Below are 18,647 nucleotides of genomic sequence, written 5' to 3'. Positions count from 1 at the left end.
GGCGACGTCATTTCCGGTTATGGTGGGACTCGCTTGTCAAAGTGGCGCGGCTTTCGAAATTATTTCTGAATATTTAAAATTGATACTACGTGTATACCATGAAATAAAAACTAAGTATAGTTTGGAAACTGTGTCATTAAAAAAAAATGAAATAAAAGTTTTCACCTGCGTTGGCGTGTGAGTCAAAAAAAAAAAAAAAAAAAAGCAAAGGTGAGCAGGTAGAGCAAGTGACGAGGTGTCAGGTGTCAGGTTTCAATGTTGACTGGCGACTCGGGAGTCATTCCTGACGGGGAGTGTCACAAACTAGATGTGAACACGTTCACAAACCGTAGTGAACAAATCTGGATACTTTTAAGGTAAGATTTCGAGGGTGATGATGTGTTTTGTTTGTCTGTTGTTTTTTTTCCACGAGTTTTTCTTGGCTACTTTCGAGCTGTGTTTGTGTTCTGGAGGTGAATTCTGGTCACCTGAAACTCACAGAACAGGTGTGGCACTTTTCAACCGTTTTGACACCAAGACAATTTTTGCACAATATTGTTCAGCTTGCTATTCCGTTTTTATGTACACGTGTAACTCGTAGTTTGTGGAATGTTCTTGTATACACTTGAGCACCAATTGTACAAGTATTACTGAAGCAAATTACTGTATTACTTACTTGGATTTTATTCATCCCGTGGTGGAAACTGATTTGTCACTACAACAGATTTTCATATTAATGATGTAGAAGTATAATCTATAAATAAATTACAATTATTACAGGTACAGTATTGAGGAATCTTAGAAATATTTTTTTTATGTACAGCTACTGCAGTTTTAATGTTGAAATAATAGTAAAATAATTAGAGTTTAAACATACTAATCACATTATGTAGTCATTCTGTAATGAAATTCTGTAATACATTTTCTTGAAATATACTATTTTATCCCTCTTAAATATTACAGCTTTTCTTGAAAAATACAACTTTAAACTTGTTCACTTTGACGTTTAACTTTATTCTTTTAATTTTATGACGTTATTTTCCTCAAAATAATTTGTTGTAAAATTACAATTAAACACAACTTTTAATAATACGATTTTTTTTCCATCATTGTGTTGGCATTTTTCTAAAAAAATAAATAAATAAAAACTTATATATATATATATATATATATATATATATATATATATATATATATATATATATATATATATATGTGTTCCTGTAATTTTATTTTCAAGATATGTATTTGAATAAGTGAAGCTTGCGATGTATAAGCATTGGTAATATAATGCATGAAATATGTTAATGTGCAAAATATCAATTGCACATATTCACGTCCTAAAATAATGTCTTTTATGACAAAAAAAAAATAAAATAAATCAAGGTGGGCTTAATCAAGGTGGCCACCATTACAAGATGACTGAAACAAAAACTATTTTATAAAACTAAAATAAAATAAATAAAAATATTCATTTTTTTTGTGCACAATTATAACATCTTAATCTTGTTTCATATTTAAAAAATAATAATAATTATCGTCCCTTCCCAGTGCTTTGCTTGTATGTTGGTCGTGTGAATATCGCTGCAATTGAATTTCCCTGAATAATTCATCTCTCCGCATCTAGCGATGGCCCCGAAGTACGACGGCCTGTCCCACTGCAAGCTGGCCCTGGTGTTTGCGGTGCTGATGGACCTGCTGGGCGTGACCTCCCTGCTGCTGGGCGTCTTTGCGCCGCTGGAGATCCGGGGACGAGACTTTGGGGACTTTCTGGTGTACTCGGGAGCCCTGCTGGTGCTGCTGTCCTTGGCCTGCTGGGTCTTGTGGTACAGCGGCAACATCGAGGGCCTGACCTCCAGGAAGGAGCTGGGCGGCGCCGTGGGCGGCGCCGTGGACCGCCTGGCCCGATCCCTGAGCAGGAGGATACGGCTGCCCAGGACTCGCAGCAGTCCCACATAAAGGAGCCGCTCTGCGCAAGGACAAACAAACAAGCAAATGCAACGCAACACATGTTGTGTTGTAATCATATCCGGTGTTAGTAAAACGAGGCAGAACTTATTAAATAAATGAAATGATTTTTTTTTTTATATACAAGATTGCAACTATTGTCAATAATTACTGCATGTTAGAATCATGTACACGACTGCATTCAAATACAGTGTTCCCTCGTTTTCCGGAAAAAAAAAATAATGAAATCCCTGATGTAGTTAGCTTTATGTTTTACATTTATTATAAATGTTTTAAGGCTCTAAAACCCACCAGCATACAATTTATACACGTTTCTCATTGAGGCATTCACATTTTCTCACATTTCTTTCTTGTTTAACTCATTCGCTCGCCGCCATTTTCACATTTCGCAATCCCATTCGCTCCCGGCTGTTTTACTGGATTTTGACTGATTTTGCAAGGCCCACGGAATATTGTGTTCTATTGCTATAAAAGCATGGAACCTACCAAAAGAAAGATTAAAATCTCTTCTTTCATCAGGAAAAAAAAAGTATGTTTCTATCTGTTTCCGTTTTGCAGCAATTAGCATTAGAAGAGAGCTAAATTTCATCAGTTTTCACAAAATCTATTCAAAATTGTAAGTAATTTAGCTTTTGTTCTACACGGCTCTGATTGAGCTCCTTTGCTCTGCTACCACCTGCTGGCCGTTTGTGTAATAACTACCATTTCTGCAACCGTTCTTTGCAGTTGAGAGGCTGCATCAAAGCCTTCTGTATGCTCTGGCATAAAAAAAAAAACAAAAAACAAAAAAAAAAAAAACGTATAAATACGTCTTTGGGACACTTAGAACATTTAAAAAAAACATATTTACACGTTATTGGGAGCAAATGAGTTAAACATTCACAATGTTCAAAGCTTAATAAATTTTATAAAATGGGAACATTATCATAAAAAAAAAAATAATGCAAAATTGCACTAAAAAAAACGTTATAACGAGGGAACACTGTACTGCACAGGATGCATTAAATAATAATGGCACCCCTTAGCTTTGGAGAAGATATTAAAAACAGTAAAACAATCAAAAGTTGCCAAGAAAAACATGATCACAGAAATAAATAATGTGCGTACATTCCATAAGGTATCATTTTAAAGTGTGGAGGTATATACCTCATCACGTACTTCAATCCCAACATTGAAAGTTTTTTTCTTAGAAGAATGATGCTCTAATTCCAGTTAGCAAGAAAACATAAAACAGTACACAAAAGATGAATGAACTTTTGGAACATGAACGCAACAAACTGGCATGGAAACGTATCTCAGTGAAATTCGAAGCATGACGGAAGCTCTCAAGTAACAGAATTGAGACACATTTGCATAAAGCCGGCACAAAAGGCACGCGAGGCGATTTTTTTTTGTTTGTTTGTGTTTGGTAGTGAAAATGATTTGACAAAAGTCAGCGGCATTCGGGAGATGTCAGAGGTCAGAGGTGGGCGCGGTGCAGTTCTGCCAAATGATCATGTGACTGCGTTCGAATCGCTGCGGCGTCGCTTGGGACAACTCGGCCGACCCGTCGCTCTCGTCGTCTCCTGGAGGCGGGAGGACGGATCAGTGTGTGAAAAAAAAAAAAAAAAAAAAAAACTGCCATATTTTTTAGTCATCGGACTCACCGATGCGGAAGTTGATGTAGCCCTCGCCTCCGCTGAGGATCAGCTGAGAGCTCGTAACGTCGCCGCCGGTGGTCGACATCAAGCAACCTGAAACGGGACAAAAAAAAAAAAACGTCACTGCAAAGCAGCAATTGATGCCTGCGCCTTTTAGTGGCGATTTCATTCACATCTTATTGCCACCACTATTGTTAGAAAATGTTGACGTAGCAACATGCAAATGTACTCGACTCAACGGCAATTCATTAACTCATTTACTCCTAATAACGTATAAATACGTTTTTTTAATGTTCTAAGTGTCCCAAAGACGTATTTATACGTTTTTATGCTAGAGCATACAGAAGGCTTTGATGCAGCCTCTCAACTGCAAAGAACGGTTGCAAAAATGGTAGTTATTACACAAACGGCCAGCAGGTGGCAGCAGAGCAAAGGAGATCAACCAGGGCCATGTAGAAAAAAAAGCTCAATTACTTGCAATTTTGAATAGATTTGTGAAAACTGATGAAACTTAGCTCACTTCTAATGCTAATTGCTGCAAAATGGAAACAGATAGAAACATACTTTTTTTTTTCCTGATGAAAGAAGAGACTTTAATCTTTCTTTTGATAGGTTCCATGCTTTTATAGCAATAGAACACAATATTCTGTGGGCCTTGCAAAATCTGTCAAAATCCAGTAAAACAGCCGGGCGCGAACGTGACTGCGAAATGTGAAAATGGCGGCGAGCGAATGAGTTAATTATTGAGCTACTGTAAATAATACCTGGTGCGGTAATGATGAAGCGGACAGCTTGTCGGTGTCCGTGGTAACACAGCTGGGCGGTCGCAGTAGAGCAGAATGGGATGGAAAGCGCTTCAGATGCTGCGGAGGACAAACTTAGCAACAAAAAAAAAAGGCTGGCTCCCCCCACAAAAAAAAATCAAATAGTACGTGACACTTACTCATGGACAAGAGGATGGAGACGATTGCCCCCCCCGTCGTGCCCACCCACAGGCGGCCAGAGATGACGGCCAGAGAGGAGATCTGAAGAGGCGAGATGTTCAGGAAAGCTTGGCCTAAAGACGATTGAGATGGAATTAGGATCCAAGTCACGCAAATAAATGCATTCATAAAAAAATAAATAAATAAATGAATGGACTAGGGCCAGGGCGATTAATCTGCCTTAATTGGTTGACAGAAGCTCTTTTGAAATCAGTGATAAAAATATATACATATTAAAAAAAAAAAAAAAAACCTCAATCTAGTTTTGCAATTTTTTTCAACATTAACACATTCAACATAAAACAAATATAATTACAAGCAAACAAAATCATTGACAATTTTTGTTCTCTGATAAAATAAATAAATAAATAATAGTCAAAAAGATTCTTCCCATTTTTCATCTTTGTTGTATTTAAGTGACTAAAAAAAAAAAAAGAGGTTACTTTAAATCACTATACATATTTTTAGATATATTTTTAAGCTGATTAATCGGTAACCGGAATTTTATTTTGTTAAATACCAAAATTGACATCAAGTTACGTCGGTGGTCCGTTCCTACGCTAGCGATGTAACCTGAATTTCGACTTAAGTTGAATTTCCCCATTAAAGTCAATATTTACATCAAAATGATTTGCATTAAAAAAAAATCTAAAATACATTAAAAAAAACAAAAAACAAAAAAAAAAACAAGATGCTGTACGACTGCCCGACTGAAGCCCAAGTCTTTGCCGATCGTCAGTGTCTCTCCTTTCTGTGATCTTTTTATGATGTTTAGCTTCGTTTCCATGGTAACTGCTTTTCTGTTGGCTGGACCAACATCGATAGAAGATGCAGCTTTCTTCTTTGGGGTCATGATGTTGGGAAAAAAAAAAAAAAAAAGAGGGTGAAAAAGCCAAAGATACTCCCACAAGTGCACAAGTGCTAGCACGAACTAAGGGCTAAAGAGCGGATGAGGAGCCAAAATGGCGGACAGGCATAACCGTTGTAAAGTGGAAACGCCTTAGGTTGAGTGTGCCTCAACTCGATGTGACCTTTGACCTACTTTAATACTTTGTAGTCGTAAATCAAAATCCAAACAAATTCCAGTTCAACCAGCGTCCTTGAACTGATTCGTGTTCAACTTGAGTTTCCCGCTGCGTAAAAAAATAAAAAATAAGACGCCGCACTCACCTAAAGATTTGGTAACCAAAGCAGCAAAATCCACTTCCTGTAGCGGCCGCCCAGTGGACCAATCAAAGAGCCTGAGGACGGAGTCGAGTCTGCAGGACGTCCAGACGCCGCTTCCGCCCGCACACAGGAAACGAACCTGCTGCTCGCTGCGCTCCGACACTGGAAAAACGTGCTATAGAAGCGTCGTGGCTTCAAAATCACCCCCAGCGTGAAAAAGAAAACTCCCTGCTGGGATTTACCTCCACCTTCCTCCTCTTAATGTCAACCACGTGGATTCTGTTCCAGTATCCAACCCACAAGCGTCCTCCTTTTGCGAGGCAGCTGCGGATCGGCTGCACCGGGTTGGAGCCCAGTGGCATCAATGAATGTGACTGCAGGTTCCAGCCACCTCCAAATCACAGACGCACCACTTGAATATATAATAAACATACTCCATATATGCTATAAGAGACAACTGCTACCTGAACTACTTGAGAAGAAAGCCAAAGTTCCGTCACCTAAGCCGGCTATGACTTGACCTTGGGAGTATCTGTCAAAATCAAGTGAAACATGTCAACACATCACGATAAGAATAATCTAGAATCAATGGTGTCCAAACTACGGCCCGGGGGTCATTTGCGGCCCGCCGTGCATTTTTTAGTGGCCCGCGACATGTGCTAAAAATGGCGTTTGACTCAGTTGGAATAAAATAAAAACAAAAATGTTTGTAGATGGTCAAAGTAAGAAGGGAAGGTGTCGAAAAACACAGGACCTATTAAAGGTTATTTTAGTTAACCAAAACTAACGAAAAAAACTACATTTCAAAAAACAATTTCGTTAACGAAATAAAACAAAAACGAAGATGCTTTTTAAAAAAACGAAAACGAACTGAAACGACATTTTAGGTTTACAAAACTAACTAAAATAAAACTATAATTATAGCAAACGTCCTTTGTTCTAGTCTTTGGTAAATAATTAATGCATGAGCCTTTGGGGATGATTTTAAATGTGACTTTTAATAGATTTATTTTTATATAAACTGGAATAATGATGTCACGCCCATGGTGTTTTTTAAATGTTGTGCACGAGTAATACACATTTAAAAAAAAAAAAAAAAAAACTAATACTGAAACTAACTCAACTAAAACTAAGCATTTATTAATGAACTAAAACTAATTAAAAAAAAACTAATATGACCACCCTGAGAAATAATTAAAACTAACTAATTAAAAAAAAAAAAACACACAAAACAAAAAAAACAAACATGAAAAATTCCAAAACTATAATAACCTGACTGTCATATTACAAATAAATTGGTTTATATACTGTAGCATTTTTCTAAATATGCAAAAGCACAAATACTTTTTTTTTGTACAATTTTTAGGACTAAACACATTTTCTCTTCATAACATGATGTGGCCCTTGCGTCCTTCTGATTTTCTGTATGTGGCCCTCAAATGATAAAGTTTGGTCACCCCTGATCGAGATAGTTCCAAACTTGCACTCACCTGAGTGAATGAACGCTTTCAGAGAGGGCAACCGTGTGCAGACAGCGCCCCCTGCCCGCAGAGGCCGAATGTATCACGATGCTGGAGGAGAAAATCGTCACATTATTTGATGTCGGAGGGCACCTCAATTTGTGTTCATTTCAAATCCATCCATCTATTTTCTTCTGTGAAAATAGCTGGGTTGTGAATGAGTTCAAAACACAATTAGTTAAAAAAAAAAAACACAACAAAATCGCAACCAAATTGGCTGTGACGTCATCCAAAAAGTGCTTGTTCAGCACACATTTACCTTCCTTCCTGAGTTCCAATCCACACAGTCCCCGGAGAGTCCCCTGACATAACAAAAACAGGAACGCGATCAGCGGCGCTAATCAGTTTCCAACGCCGGGTTGGGTGGGACCAGACCGAACGAAAAGTTTTGCGAGGGGGGTGCGGGCACTGACCGACGGGGGGCACGGCACAGATGCAGAGGGCAGGAGCGGTGGGGGGGAGGTCGAACCGATCCAGGACAGTGTTGGATCGGGCGGGGTCAATCACTGTGACGCCACTGTTGGAGGCGGGGCCAGAGACTACCCACACAGAACACTGACGGAGTTTTTTGGACAAGACGTTACTTCGGGGGTGGAATGGTGGAATGAAACGAGTGGCGTCAACTTACCGTTGGCTCTCCTGAGATCTCAGGCGGGACTGCCAGCGCACAGTTCAGCTTGAAAAGGAAGCGACGTTTTATGTTTAAAGGTTGTTTGGTTAACTCTTTGACTGCCAAACGTTATCCAAAAAAACAACCCCGACAGTGACAGCTGATTTGGAGCATTTTCACTCGTCTTTCAAGGCAAACAAAATATTGTGCGCTACGACGACATAACCATCAAAAAGTATGTTTCTACCTTATTCCATTCTTTAATAATCACCATTTGAAAATAAGTCATTTGAGTGACATAGGCGAAAATAGAAGAAAAATAGAGAAAACAAGCTTTTTGTGAAGATACGTTTTTTTGCACATTGATTTTGACACTAATATTTTTTGTTCAGTGATGCTGTGAATTAGATTTAAAGTGACAAAGACTTTAATCATTCACGTCATCGTTGGAAACGTTCTAGTTCAGGGGTGTCAAACTCATGTTAGCTCAGGGGCCGCATAGAGGAAAATATTTTATCAAGTGGGCCGCATCGGGAAAAAACGGTTTATAACTTAAAAACGATGTCCGTCATTTATACGCAGATTTTCGTGGACCAGCCCTAAATTACGAACTGTCATCATATTGTTCCGAAAAATAACACAAATGCAAATGGAACGCGGCAACAATTTGGCGGTACACGTTCCGGACGTGTTAAATCTACCTGCTTTGCATATATATTGTTCCCAGAATGCATTGCACAGCTAATGAGGTTATGATGTTAATCCTTGTCATATTTAACACATTTATATCGGTCTATAATAAAAAAAAAAAATAATAATAATCTAATAATAATAATAATAATAATAATAATAATAATAATTTAACAAACCGTAACTTTAAGTTGTGTGTAAAATAATGACATCCCGGACGATTCCCCCGTACAAGTTGCATTGCTCATCTGAGGACTGCTTGTGAATGTACAAATTTATTATGTTTTGATTGTCGACGGCTGATTAATTAGTCCAACATTACAATTTTATTTTATTTTTTTACTTTACAAAATCATCTCCCGGGCCGGATCAAACCCCTTTGCGGGCCTGATCCGGCCCGCGGGCCGTATGTTTGACACCACTGTTCTAGTTCATTAGATTCGTCATGTTTCATGTGTAATTGTGATTAACCATCAGCCCATTGAAAAGAGATACAATGCTGCCATCTACTGGCCATAGTTAAGTTAGTAGGTGTTTTGGGATTCCACAACCCATTGACCAGGTAGCGCTCCACTTAAACGTTGCACTGCCCGTTGGTTTAAAATAAATAAAAAATAAATAAAATAAAAACTTAGTAAACATCAATTAACGTTTATGGCGGCATTCATTAGGATTTTAGCATACGACATTAAACATTTTTGGCGGTCAAAGAGTTAAGAAGATCGACACGAACACGCAATGCATGCATTACCTTTGCAGTGCAGTCTCTCTGGTCCAGGAGTCGAAGTTGCGTTAGGACCGGCACGTCTTTGGGCTCCGGGACCGCTTCCTGACATTCCTACAGCCAAAAGGATTGTTGACACGAACGAAAGAATGTTTCACTCTGAGATAAGTGAGATAAGTAAAGCGCCGCGTTAACAATAACAACGAGGAATTCGACATTTGCAGCATTTTACTCAGGGTTACCTGAGTGTTCGCCAGAGGCACGCTCCAGCCGTGCAGCTGACGCTTTCCGAGCGTTCCCCAAATGTGCGAGCGAATTTCTCGGTAGAGTTCCCGTTTCCTGGCGCGAGGGGATACAACTGCAGCGGCAGATGATCTGTGGGGGGAAAGCGTTGGCACAAATGAGAGGAATTGTCACTGGAAAAGCGTTTCGGCGATGCATAGGCCAACGGGGGACTTCTGATTGCTAATGCTAATATCATATCATATGATATACCATATCATATATCATATCATCATGTACGAACAAATCATAAAGTTATTTTATTTTTATTCAAGCTTTCTTTTGAAGGAGATAGAATCGTGGTGGACAACGTACAACATAGCTCAAATTTAAATATTTGTAAGATGGACAAATTACTTTTACGTTTACATTGTTCTATTTGTTCAAGTAAGTGGCTGATGGTTTTATACTTGATAATAAGAACAAAAAGAAATGAGTAAAATGAAAACATTTACAAAATAATTCATTTAACTATTGCAAAAATTAAAATAATAATAGTACTGAAATATAAATATTTTTCTCATTTTAAATGAACTAATTTACCAAAATAAAATAAAACAGTAAAATGTAGAAATGTACATACACATTTAAAAAAAATAGTTTATTGCCCAAAAAAATAATAATTAAATAAACCCTTTTTTTACTTCTTAAAATTAACTGATTTATTAATATAAAATACAATTTTGGAAAATAAAATCATGTATACAAAACTTAAAAAAAAAAAAAAAAAGCATAATAAAATAAAACCTTCAAAAGAAATGTCATTGTTTTATTTAATAATTTGCCAATTTATTTATTGTAAATAAAATATTAGTGAAATGAACAACTACATTTTAAAATCATATTTTATTAAAAAGTGACTATTTACTGCCAAATACTAACATTATTAATTCATTTTAATTTATTTTATTAAATTGCTTTAGTAATTGTGACTTAATTAATTTTAAGTAATACAATTTTTATTATAAAATTGTAAATATTTAATATGAACATTTTACTGCATGTCATAAATTGGAATTTTGGCATACGCACGACTTTAAATCCAACATATCCACAGGTTGGGATAAAATGATTTCATTTGAGATCAATTCAGAAGTTATGTAAAGTAGCATAACTGAAGTGTGACATGGCAAAAAAAAAAAAAAAAAGAAAAGACTATCTTACTCGGCCTGACTTTGACCAACTTCCTGTCGCTGCTGAGGCGGCGGCGGCGGCTGATGAGGGTTAGCGAGTGTTGGTAAAGTTGCACGAGGTAGGATCAACGGTTGTTTGGACAGGCCAAAAAAACGATTGAACCTTTAAAAGAAAGACAGCAGGTGACGTTAAAGACATCACATGAGGAATTTAAGACGGTCAATTTTGCTTATTAATCATAAGTTGGCCAAATCGCTGACAACTGAAACTTACTTTGCCCAAACACTTGACCTTCTCTCCTCTGAGAGCCTTTCTTCTTTTGTTGCCCTGCACGGGAGAGGAAAAACGGAAACGCAACATCAGCTGGTGGGAAAATCACAGCGAGTCACGCGGTGTGAAAAGTGCAAAGTCAGACGTAAGCCGAGAGTGGAAAAGGTTGCGTACCTGAGTGTCTGGCTTTGCCTCATTGCCTCCTGCAGCTCAAACAGACGCTGTTTGTACTGGTTCTTCTCCATGACCACGCGAGCCATTTCCGAGCGGGAGAAGTGACGCGGGGACGCGGCTAACGAGGCCTGAACGGAAAGATTGACGCCGTTAAAAGGGGATACAAGAAGTAAACACGCTGGCAGAGTTGGCCACACCCGCGCAATCGCTAAAAGATTTGGTACAAAAATTCAGCCTTTATAAAAGACAACCAAGTTGAGTTTTCATTGTGAAAAGCTTGTGAATTTTTGGAGATGCAACCTGTCGATCAGATTATTATTATTATTTTATTTTTTTAGTTGCGAACACTAGATGGTGGCCGCAAACTGTTAAAGGGATACTCGACTCACTGAACAATTTTCAGCAGTGAAAATGTAACATTTTGCCCAGAATGAATTTAATAACTTGATTATTTTTCATGTACAATTGGTACCTTTAAAAAGTATTTTTTTTTCTACTTGCTGTCGACTGATGATGACATCATCCGTGCTGAGGAAGTCGGTAACGGCCAATCATGGCTCAACCACAATTGGTCGTTACCTACTTCCTCAGCACAGGTGATGTCATCATCAGTCGACAGCAAGTAGAAAAATTACTTTTTAAAGGTACTAATTGTGCATGAAAAATAGTGAAGTTACCACATTAATTGTAGACAAAATATTAACTTTTTACTGCTGAAAATGGCGCGATGAGTCAAGTATCCCTTTAATTGCCACACTCTTGAATTTTATCGTAAAAATAAATATAACACAAAAGAAGATTAATTAACTAAGACTAATTAGCGATACCACATAACTTTCCCTTACGAAAGTCTACTAGCTTAATGCTAACATACTACGGTATGCGAAACGCCAAAAAAAAAAACAAGCTAATGAAGCTATCAATGTTGTTGCTATTAAGTTTTAAGTTACATTTCAACACAATCATTAGCAAAAAATAGGTATGTATTCTTTATCCTCTGTAAAAAACTGCCATTATTATTGCGGCTCATTTGTCTTCTGTGTTTCATTATCAAAACTACGTTATGGTTTTTTTTTTTATTATAGTCTCTCTGGTGGCCACCAGAAGGCACAGGACAATCCCACTGACTTATCATGTTACGCCGACTCTTTATTAGTGAACTTTTTTTTTTTTTTTTTTTTTTTTTAAGTACAATACAGTAGCATACTTTTTTTTTTTTTTTTTTTTTTTAGAAGTCGTGGCACCACTGTACGCCTAATTAAGTGTCCAGTAAATAATTAAGTGTAATTAAATGACATTTTCCATTTGCCAGCAGATCTCAAAAAAACCTGTTCTCACATCAGGATCCGACGACTGAAATTTCTCCAGTTTTTCTCGAAGTCTAAAAAAAACAAAACAAAATAAAAACACAACAATAAAAATCACGACATGATTTTGACAAAAAAAATGCACCAAATGAAGCGCGCGCACAGACAGACACCTTTTCGTTTCCTCGTCTTTCTCCTTCATCCGGCCTTCGACTCGTGCCGCCGTTTCCCGCAGCGAGGCGACTTCCAGTTTCAGAGCGGAGCGATCGTCCGTCAGCTCCACCACTCGCGATATGAGAGCCTTGCGGGCCGTGTCCACCAGCTCGCTGAAAATAAAAATAAAAAAAAGTGAGGAAAAGGGAAAATAACACTTCAATCACTCATTAACTCATTCACTCGCCGCCATTTTCACATTTCGCAATCCCGTTCGCTCCCGGCTGTTTTACTGGGTTTTGACTGATTTTGCAAGGCCCACAGAATATTGTGGTCTATTGCTATAAAAGCATGGAACATATCAAAAGAAAGTTTAAAGTCTCTTCTTTCATCAGGAAAAAAAAAAGTATGTTTCTATCTGTTTCCGTTTTGCAGCAATTAGCATTAGAAGAGAGCTAAGTTTCATCAGTTTTCACAAATCTATTCAAAATTGTAAGTAATTGAGCTTTTTTTTTCAACATGGCCCTGGTTGATCTCCTTTGCTCTGCTGCCACCTGCTGGCCGTTTGTGTAATAACTACCATTTCTGCAACCGTTCTTTGCAGTTGAGAGGCTGCATCAAAGCCTTCTGTATATAGCCATATGTATATGTATCTCTAGCATAAAACAACAACAACAACAACAAAAAACGTATAAATACGTCTTTGGGACACAAAACATAAAAAAAAAAAACCCCAACATATTCACATGTTATTGGGAGCAAATGAGTTAATGTGAACAAGAGATGAAATCCGGCGCAGGACTCACTGTGTGCGTTTCAATTCCTCGTACTGAGCAAGAATCTCTTCAAACTGGTCAGCACTGCCTACAGGACGAGGGGGAAAATTCAATTGAATGCAGCCAACCAACTCTATACGCTCATTCCCCGACATCCACGTCACTCACCAGACAAGGCCCCGCCTTTTAAAGCCACACACATTCAAAGTCATAGCTACTAAAGAGGAAGACGAGGTCGATGAGTTTTCGTTCTTACCTCTGATGCTGGCCCCTTGGTCGACGCTCTCCACGAAATCCTGACTAAGCTCCGACAGCTCCGAGAAAACAGAGTCCGTGTTGCGGAGTTCCCACTCCATGCTGTCCTCGTCCAGATCCTCCTCCTGCTGCTCCTCCTCGTTCTGCGCAGATTTGCCTTGCTTCTCCCCTTCTGTTTCTTCTTCCATTTTGCCCTCCTTGAGCTCATCCTCCAAGCTGCCACAAGCTTCCGTGTTGGGCCTTGCTGGGGTACTGGCAATGTCAAATAGAAATAAGACGACGTGATCTATACATACCGTATTTTCCGCACTATAAGGCGCACCTAAAAGCCTTCAATTTTTTCAAAAGCTGACCATGCGCCTTATAATCCAGTGCGCCTTATATATGGATCAATATTGATCCGCCACAGGTCTCGCTGTCAAGACGCTATCGGTGACCCTGCACGATCAGATGCGCAGAAGATCCCGCCATCTTGGATCGCTAGCTAACACTCATACTTTACCTCAGAGAAAATAACAAAACAGCTGTTTATTCATTTTGGAGTTGTCAGAAAGCTGGTTTGTCATCTATTCATAAAGTTTGACTGACCTATCTGACTGTTTTGTTGACATTCCCTTTAGCGCAGCACCATCTAATGGATGCATAACGTAACCCCAGCCTCTACTGTCGCGCCTTATATATGGAAAAAGTTTTTAAATATGTCATTCATTGAAGGTGCGCCTTATAGTGCGGAAAATACGGTAACTTAAAAAAAATGCATCACAAGCGTTCACCTTGCGTCAGCGGAGGAGCCGTGAAACTGTCCGAGTTCCGGAGTGGAGCTGATGATGTCGTTGACAAACCGATCCGAGGCGGACTCGATCATATCCGTCAGCTTCTCGTCTTTGGTTTCCGAGTCTTCCAAACGCAAAGTGCCAGAATTGGAACGCGGGCTCTTGTGAAAAAAGCAAGCAGGACAACATGCATTAGTCGACGGGGAAAAAATGTGAAATAAAAGTACAAAGTCGATTTACCTGAGAATTTGAGTTTGATACGACTTGGTTGGATTCGCCATTTTTGGGCCGTGTGTGATTCCTGAATGTGTTGGGCAAAAAAACAACAACACAATTTTGTGTTGCACTTCTTACTAAATTCTGTGACCGATCATATTACAACCAAAAAACATAATAACCTCAGGGGTGAATCTCTTTCCGAGTCCTTCCTCTTTTCCAGCAGTTCCCGATACGAGTGCGCCAACTAAACAACAAGAGCGCGCACGATAACGTGAAGGCTGAGACAAGAAAGCATAAACGATGCCCGCCAACTGATTTGACATCAATTTGAACGATCAAGTGACCTTGTTGTGCGTCAGCCTCAGCACGCTCAGCTCTCTCCCCAGGGCCGACTTCTGCTCCTCCAAGGCCACCACTGCAACACCACAACAACAAATATGGATACGGCTGTCAGCAACAGTTTAGCTCGCTAGAAAATGGAAAATGACACCTAAAATGATTGTTGGATTAGTCAAGTCAGAGCCCTGTTACTAGAATATGACTCAAGTAAAAGTAAAAAAAATAATAATAATTGTTTGCAAAATACTTACTTGGAAAAAACTTAAAAAACAAAATTCAACCACAAAAAAAAATGGTCTTAAATGAACTTTCTTTGTTTATAGAAAAACAGGAACAAGGCATGACCGAGCTATTCTTTTTCATAGTGTGGAAGGTAACCAATATATTGCGCCTATTGCTGATGCATTGCTTACACTATAGTGTTGCTTATGTATTATACTGAATTAAAAAAAAAAAAAACAAACACAAAAAAAAAACAACCTGCGTAGAACCATCAAAATATTTATTTTCTTGATGTGGCCAAATGCATTTGACAACATTACATCTTAATCAGGGCTGTCTTTATAGAATTGATTTTCCTATCACTTTATTTAATTGATTACATTAAAATGATTACCAGTAGTTTCGAGGCAATTATAGTTTGGAGGCAGAAACTTTTGTGTCAACCGATTTTTGTGGTCGACTTGACCCAGTTAGCTCAATACCAACCCCCAACCCAACCCCAATTACAGACTTTCAATTTATACCAACCATGAGTCAGCATAATTAAAGTAAAATAATCAAGGAATGACCAAAAAACACCCACATTCACCCTTTTTTTTTTTTTTTATTTATGTTTTATTATGTTTTAGTGCACATAATCAAACAATTCTGGTGTTTTTTTTGGGTGAACCAATATGGATTTATTTATTTTTTAGCTTGATGTCGATATTTGCTGGAATAGAATTCTGATAACTGATTAATCGTCTGATTAATTATAAAAACATATATAATGAATTTTTTTTTTTTTAATCATTATTATTATTATTATTATTATTTGGTCCTTGGCTTAACCCATACAACAATTATAAAAATGTGTATTTCAGCCAGAATATTTAACTGTTTCATCTTACTTTGTACTCCTGTATTTAACTTCATAACAGAGGAAAAAAAATAGCAAAAATTGGCCGATTTTTTTTAATAGGTGGGAATGTTAGAATTTCATTATCTTTGTGTGATGTTTAGTCCTGCAACTATTCTGTTGATTATTTTGTAAGATAATTGATAAATTGGATTAAAATATATATATATATATATTTGCATCCCTTTATTCAAAAACATAAAAAAAATATATATTACTAATTGACAGTGCAGAAAATGTGCAAATATAAATTAATCACAATTAATTGAATTTGGTTAGTCTGCTTGGAGGACTACCGAAGTCCTGGAATATTTAACCGTTGAGAAGATAAAATTCTGAGCATTTAGACAATTTTAAATGAAAAACTTATCTAAATGATTAATTGATTACCAAAAATAATTTATAAATGTGATCATGGATTAGTTAATGAATTAATCACTGCACCTCTACTTATGTTGCAATGTGTATATGTGCTAAAAAGTAAATAAGCACCCAAATTTTGACAACTTAAAAATAGATAATGGCTGATTCAATCAGCCAGCCGATCAATCAGCCAGGTCCAAATTAATAGCATTTCAATTCATTCCAATAAGGAACATTGATTTGAGTTCACAAATGCATTACAATCCAAAGTCAAGATATTCTCACACTGATCCGCTTGCTCCCTGGCTTTCTTCTCCAGACGTCTCTCTCTGCTTTCTCGCTCCTTTTCCCTCCCTCTCATGGCTCTCCTTTCCTGCTCGGTTTGGTCATCCAGCTCCAAATACCTCTGGAGGGCACGAAGACCCCACGATATTCCGTCAAAGCTCAGCGATACAAAAAAAATCAGGCGAGCCACCTCCCAAATATCCAGCACACCTCTTGACTCGCTTTCCGCTGCGCCTTCTCGGCCTGGTATCGCTCCAGCAGGCCCTCTCGCTCGGCCCTCTCCCTCTCCGCCTCGTCCTCTCGTTCCCTCAGCTGGGCTTTGCAGCTGGCCAGCCCCTCCAGGACCCACACAAATATGGGTACCAGGGACTCCACCACACCCTCGCCATGGGTCTCGATGACTGTCTGCGCGGTGGAGCCAAGCAACACTTTTTGAATTCAGCATAATACAAACGAATGACCGGCGAACGTCACCTGTAGTTCGGAATACAGCTTTCCGGCCTCCTCGCTGACAATGTTGGGATCCAGCTCCAGTTCTCCTGTCCCGCACAGAACCCTCTCACTGTACTCCATCGGCTTTTTTTTTTTTTTTTTTTTTAGCGTCGAGCTTGCCTACACAGCAGCAACTGTGAGTGATTTGACAAACTATCCGGCTTTGGAACAGTTGCGCAAACTCCAGCACCGCCCATCCTCCGCAACGTCATGTTCCGATTGTGCTCGTCAAGGGCGGCATCCTCGGGGACTGTAACAAAATCAAAATGTGATTGGTGACAACGAGAAACCATCCATCCATCCATTTTCTGAACCGCTTGTTCCCTCACAAGGGTCGCGCGGGGGGTGCTGGAGCCTATCTCAGCTGGCTATGGGCGGTAGGCGGCGTACACCCTGAACTGGTTGCCAGCTAATCACGGGAAAATGAGAATGGCAAGTTTATTCAATGCAGTTACGAGCTCGAAGCTTGTTGCAGCAAACATCCAAGTAGTCTAAATAAATACTGAATGTCACTCATGCTTGGGCATGCCCCTTTTTTTTTTTTTTTGTATTTCGAGACATAATTGGCGGTGAAACCTCGGTTGCGGTTCATAATGCATGACTAACTTGGTGTTTCACAGGAAACAAAAACAAATGACAGTGCAGTCAGTGTACTATAGATGATATTACAATGACTTAAAAAACATGAAGGAAATACTTTGCATGTTCTAGAACAGAATGACAGTTCTGTGTAAAATGTTCAACTGTATCACTGACATGGGTCACTGCACACATTCAAACTACATTATCTGACCTATGACATTAGAGTGACATTCCGTAAATTTAGATGAACGTGCAGGGGAACTGACAGTTTCTTATCTGTGCCCAGTCAGCATTTAGGCACGAAAAACTCGTGTTCTGTTAAATATTACAATGATACACTACGCGTGTGTTAAACAGACTGAACATACCGAGACGACAAAATAAACAGGTTGACTGTACTGTATTTAGAAAAGTAAACATTTAGGGATAATGTATATAACTTGTAGGCTAGCTACTAAAAGCTAAAGGTGCCACTTTTGAAAAACAGTTTGTATAAATAAATAACGTGACTGACAGGAGACACCTGAGAAGGCAAAGCCGAACCGTCGCGTCGTTGTTCGGCAAACTCACCTTAAACGTTTGACTCACCGAGTGCTTTTATTTCACTTAAAAAAACAAACAAAACGTCAACTTTCGCTCGTGTTTTTCGTTGTTGATAGGAGGGAAGTGTCAATTACGCCGTACGGAGCCAGTTTAAAGAAAGGGGCGGGGCTTGGATTTGACGCGTGTCTGGTTTTATCATCTAGCCAATCAGGTTAAAGTATTTCTCTTCGTAACCAATAGGAGGGGATACGAGGCGGGGCTTGGACGGCTGATGTTTTCAGAGGGAGAAAAAAAAAAAA

At 38.7% G+C, this 18,647-nt stretch overlaps 2 protein-coding genes across 6 annotated transcripts; one reads left to right on the top strand and one right to left on the bottom strand.

The window, feature by feature from the left end:
- The first annotated feature begins 229 nt into the window (after positions 1 to 229).
- Positions 230 to 3,055, top strand: tmem238a (transmembrane protein 238a). 2 transcript variants are annotated; one of them, XM_077526210.1, is made up of 2 exons: positions 230 to 356; positions 1,607 to 3,055. In XM_077526210.1, exon 2 carries the CDS (start codon positions 1,609 to 1,611, stop codon positions 1,936 to 1,938), a length of 330 nt encoding a protein of 109 aa, XP_077382336.1. In that variant the 5' UTR covers positions 230 to 356; positions 1,607 to 1,608; the 3' UTR covers positions 1,939 to 3,055. The 2 variants fall into 2 exon arrangements, with proteins under 2 accessions (XP_077382336.1, XP_077382335.1); XM_077526209.1 differs by lacking the exon at positions 230 to 356 and adding an exon at positions 369 to 485.
- On the bottom strand, positions 2,043 to 18,507 carry LOC144021926 (C-Jun-amino-terminal kinase-interacting protein 3). Of its 4 annotated transcripts, XM_077526201.1 has the most exons (28): positions 18,376 to 18,507; positions 17,206 to 17,473; positions 16,942 to 17,136; positions 16,732 to 16,852; positions 14,969 to 15,039; positions 14,804 to 14,868; positions 14,646 to 14,706; positions 14,406 to 14,566; positions 13,634 to 13,884; positions 13,408 to 13,465; positions 12,622 to 12,774; positions 12,480 to 12,522; positions 11,142 to 11,269; positions 10,971 to 11,024; positions 10,728 to 10,859; positions 9,524 to 9,656; positions 9,309 to 9,395; positions 7,886 to 7,933; positions 7,671 to 7,812; positions 7,517 to 7,559; positions 7,228 to 7,308; positions 6,202 to 6,269; positions 5,980 to 6,128; positions 5,741 to 5,912; positions 4,531 to 4,644; positions 4,352 to 4,450; positions 3,594 to 3,680; positions 2,043 to 3,512 (listed from the first exon to the last, which is right to left on the bottom strand). In XM_077526201.1, the coding sequence occupies exons 2-28, from the start codon at positions 17,302 to 17,304 to the stop codon at positions 3,400 to 3,402; spliced, it is 2,928 nt and encodes a 975-aa protein (XP_077382327.1). In that variant the 5' UTR covers positions 17,305 to 17,473; positions 18,376 to 18,507; the 3' UTR covers positions 2,043 to 3,399. The 4 variants fall into 4 exon arrangements, 3 of the variants coding, with proteins under 3 accessions (XP_077382327.1, XP_077382328.1, XP_077382329.1); XR_013284217.1 differs by lacking the exons at positions 2,043 to 3,512; positions 3,594 to 3,680 and having other exon boundaries at positions 4,422 to 4,450; positions 5,741 to 5,899; XM_077526202.1 differs by lacking the exons at positions 2,043 to 3,512; positions 3,594 to 3,680; positions 4,352 to 4,450; positions 4,531 to 4,644 and adding an exon at positions 4,655 to 5,411.
- Positions 18,508 to 18,647: the final 140 nt, after the last annotated feature.

This window comes from Festucalex cinctus, chromosome 7 (genome assembly GCF_051991245.1).
Source record: "Festucalex cinctus isolate MCC-2025b chromosome 7, RoL_Fcin_1.0, whole genome shotgun sequence".
NCBI classification, from domain to species: domain Eukaryota; kingdom Metazoa; phylum Chordata; class Actinopteri; order Syngnathiformes; family Syngnathidae; genus Festucalex; species Festucalex cinctus.
Note: the sequence above shows the minus strand (reverse complement) of the source record. Positions and strands in the feature narration are given on the sequence as shown.

What these genes read in the sequence shown, in the direction of transcription:
- tmem238a (XM_077526209.1), top strand. Translation starts at nt 374, where the DNA reads ATGATGTGTTTTGTTTGTCTGTTGTTTTTTTTCCACGAGTTTTTCTTG. An exon ending in ACCTGAAACTCACAGAACAG is followed by an intron (nt 486 to 1,606) that starts GTGTGGCACTTT and finishes CTCCGCATCTAG; the next exon opens with CGATGGCCCCGAAGTACGAC.
- LOC144021926 (XM_077526201.1), bottom strand. Translation starts at nt 17,304, where the DNA reads ATGGAGTACAGTGAGAGGGTTCTGTGCGGGACAGGAGAACTGGAGCTG. An exon ending in TTTCTTCTCAAGTAGTTCAG is followed by an intron (nt 6,129 to 6,201) that starts GTAGCAGTTGTC and finishes TGTGATTTGGAG; the next exon opens with GTGGCTGGAACCTGCAGTCA. An exon ending in CTACATCAACTTCCGCATCG is followed by an intron (nt 3,513 to 3,593) that starts GTGAGTCCGATG and finishes TCCCGCCTCCAG; the next exon opens with GAGACGACGAGAGCGACGGG.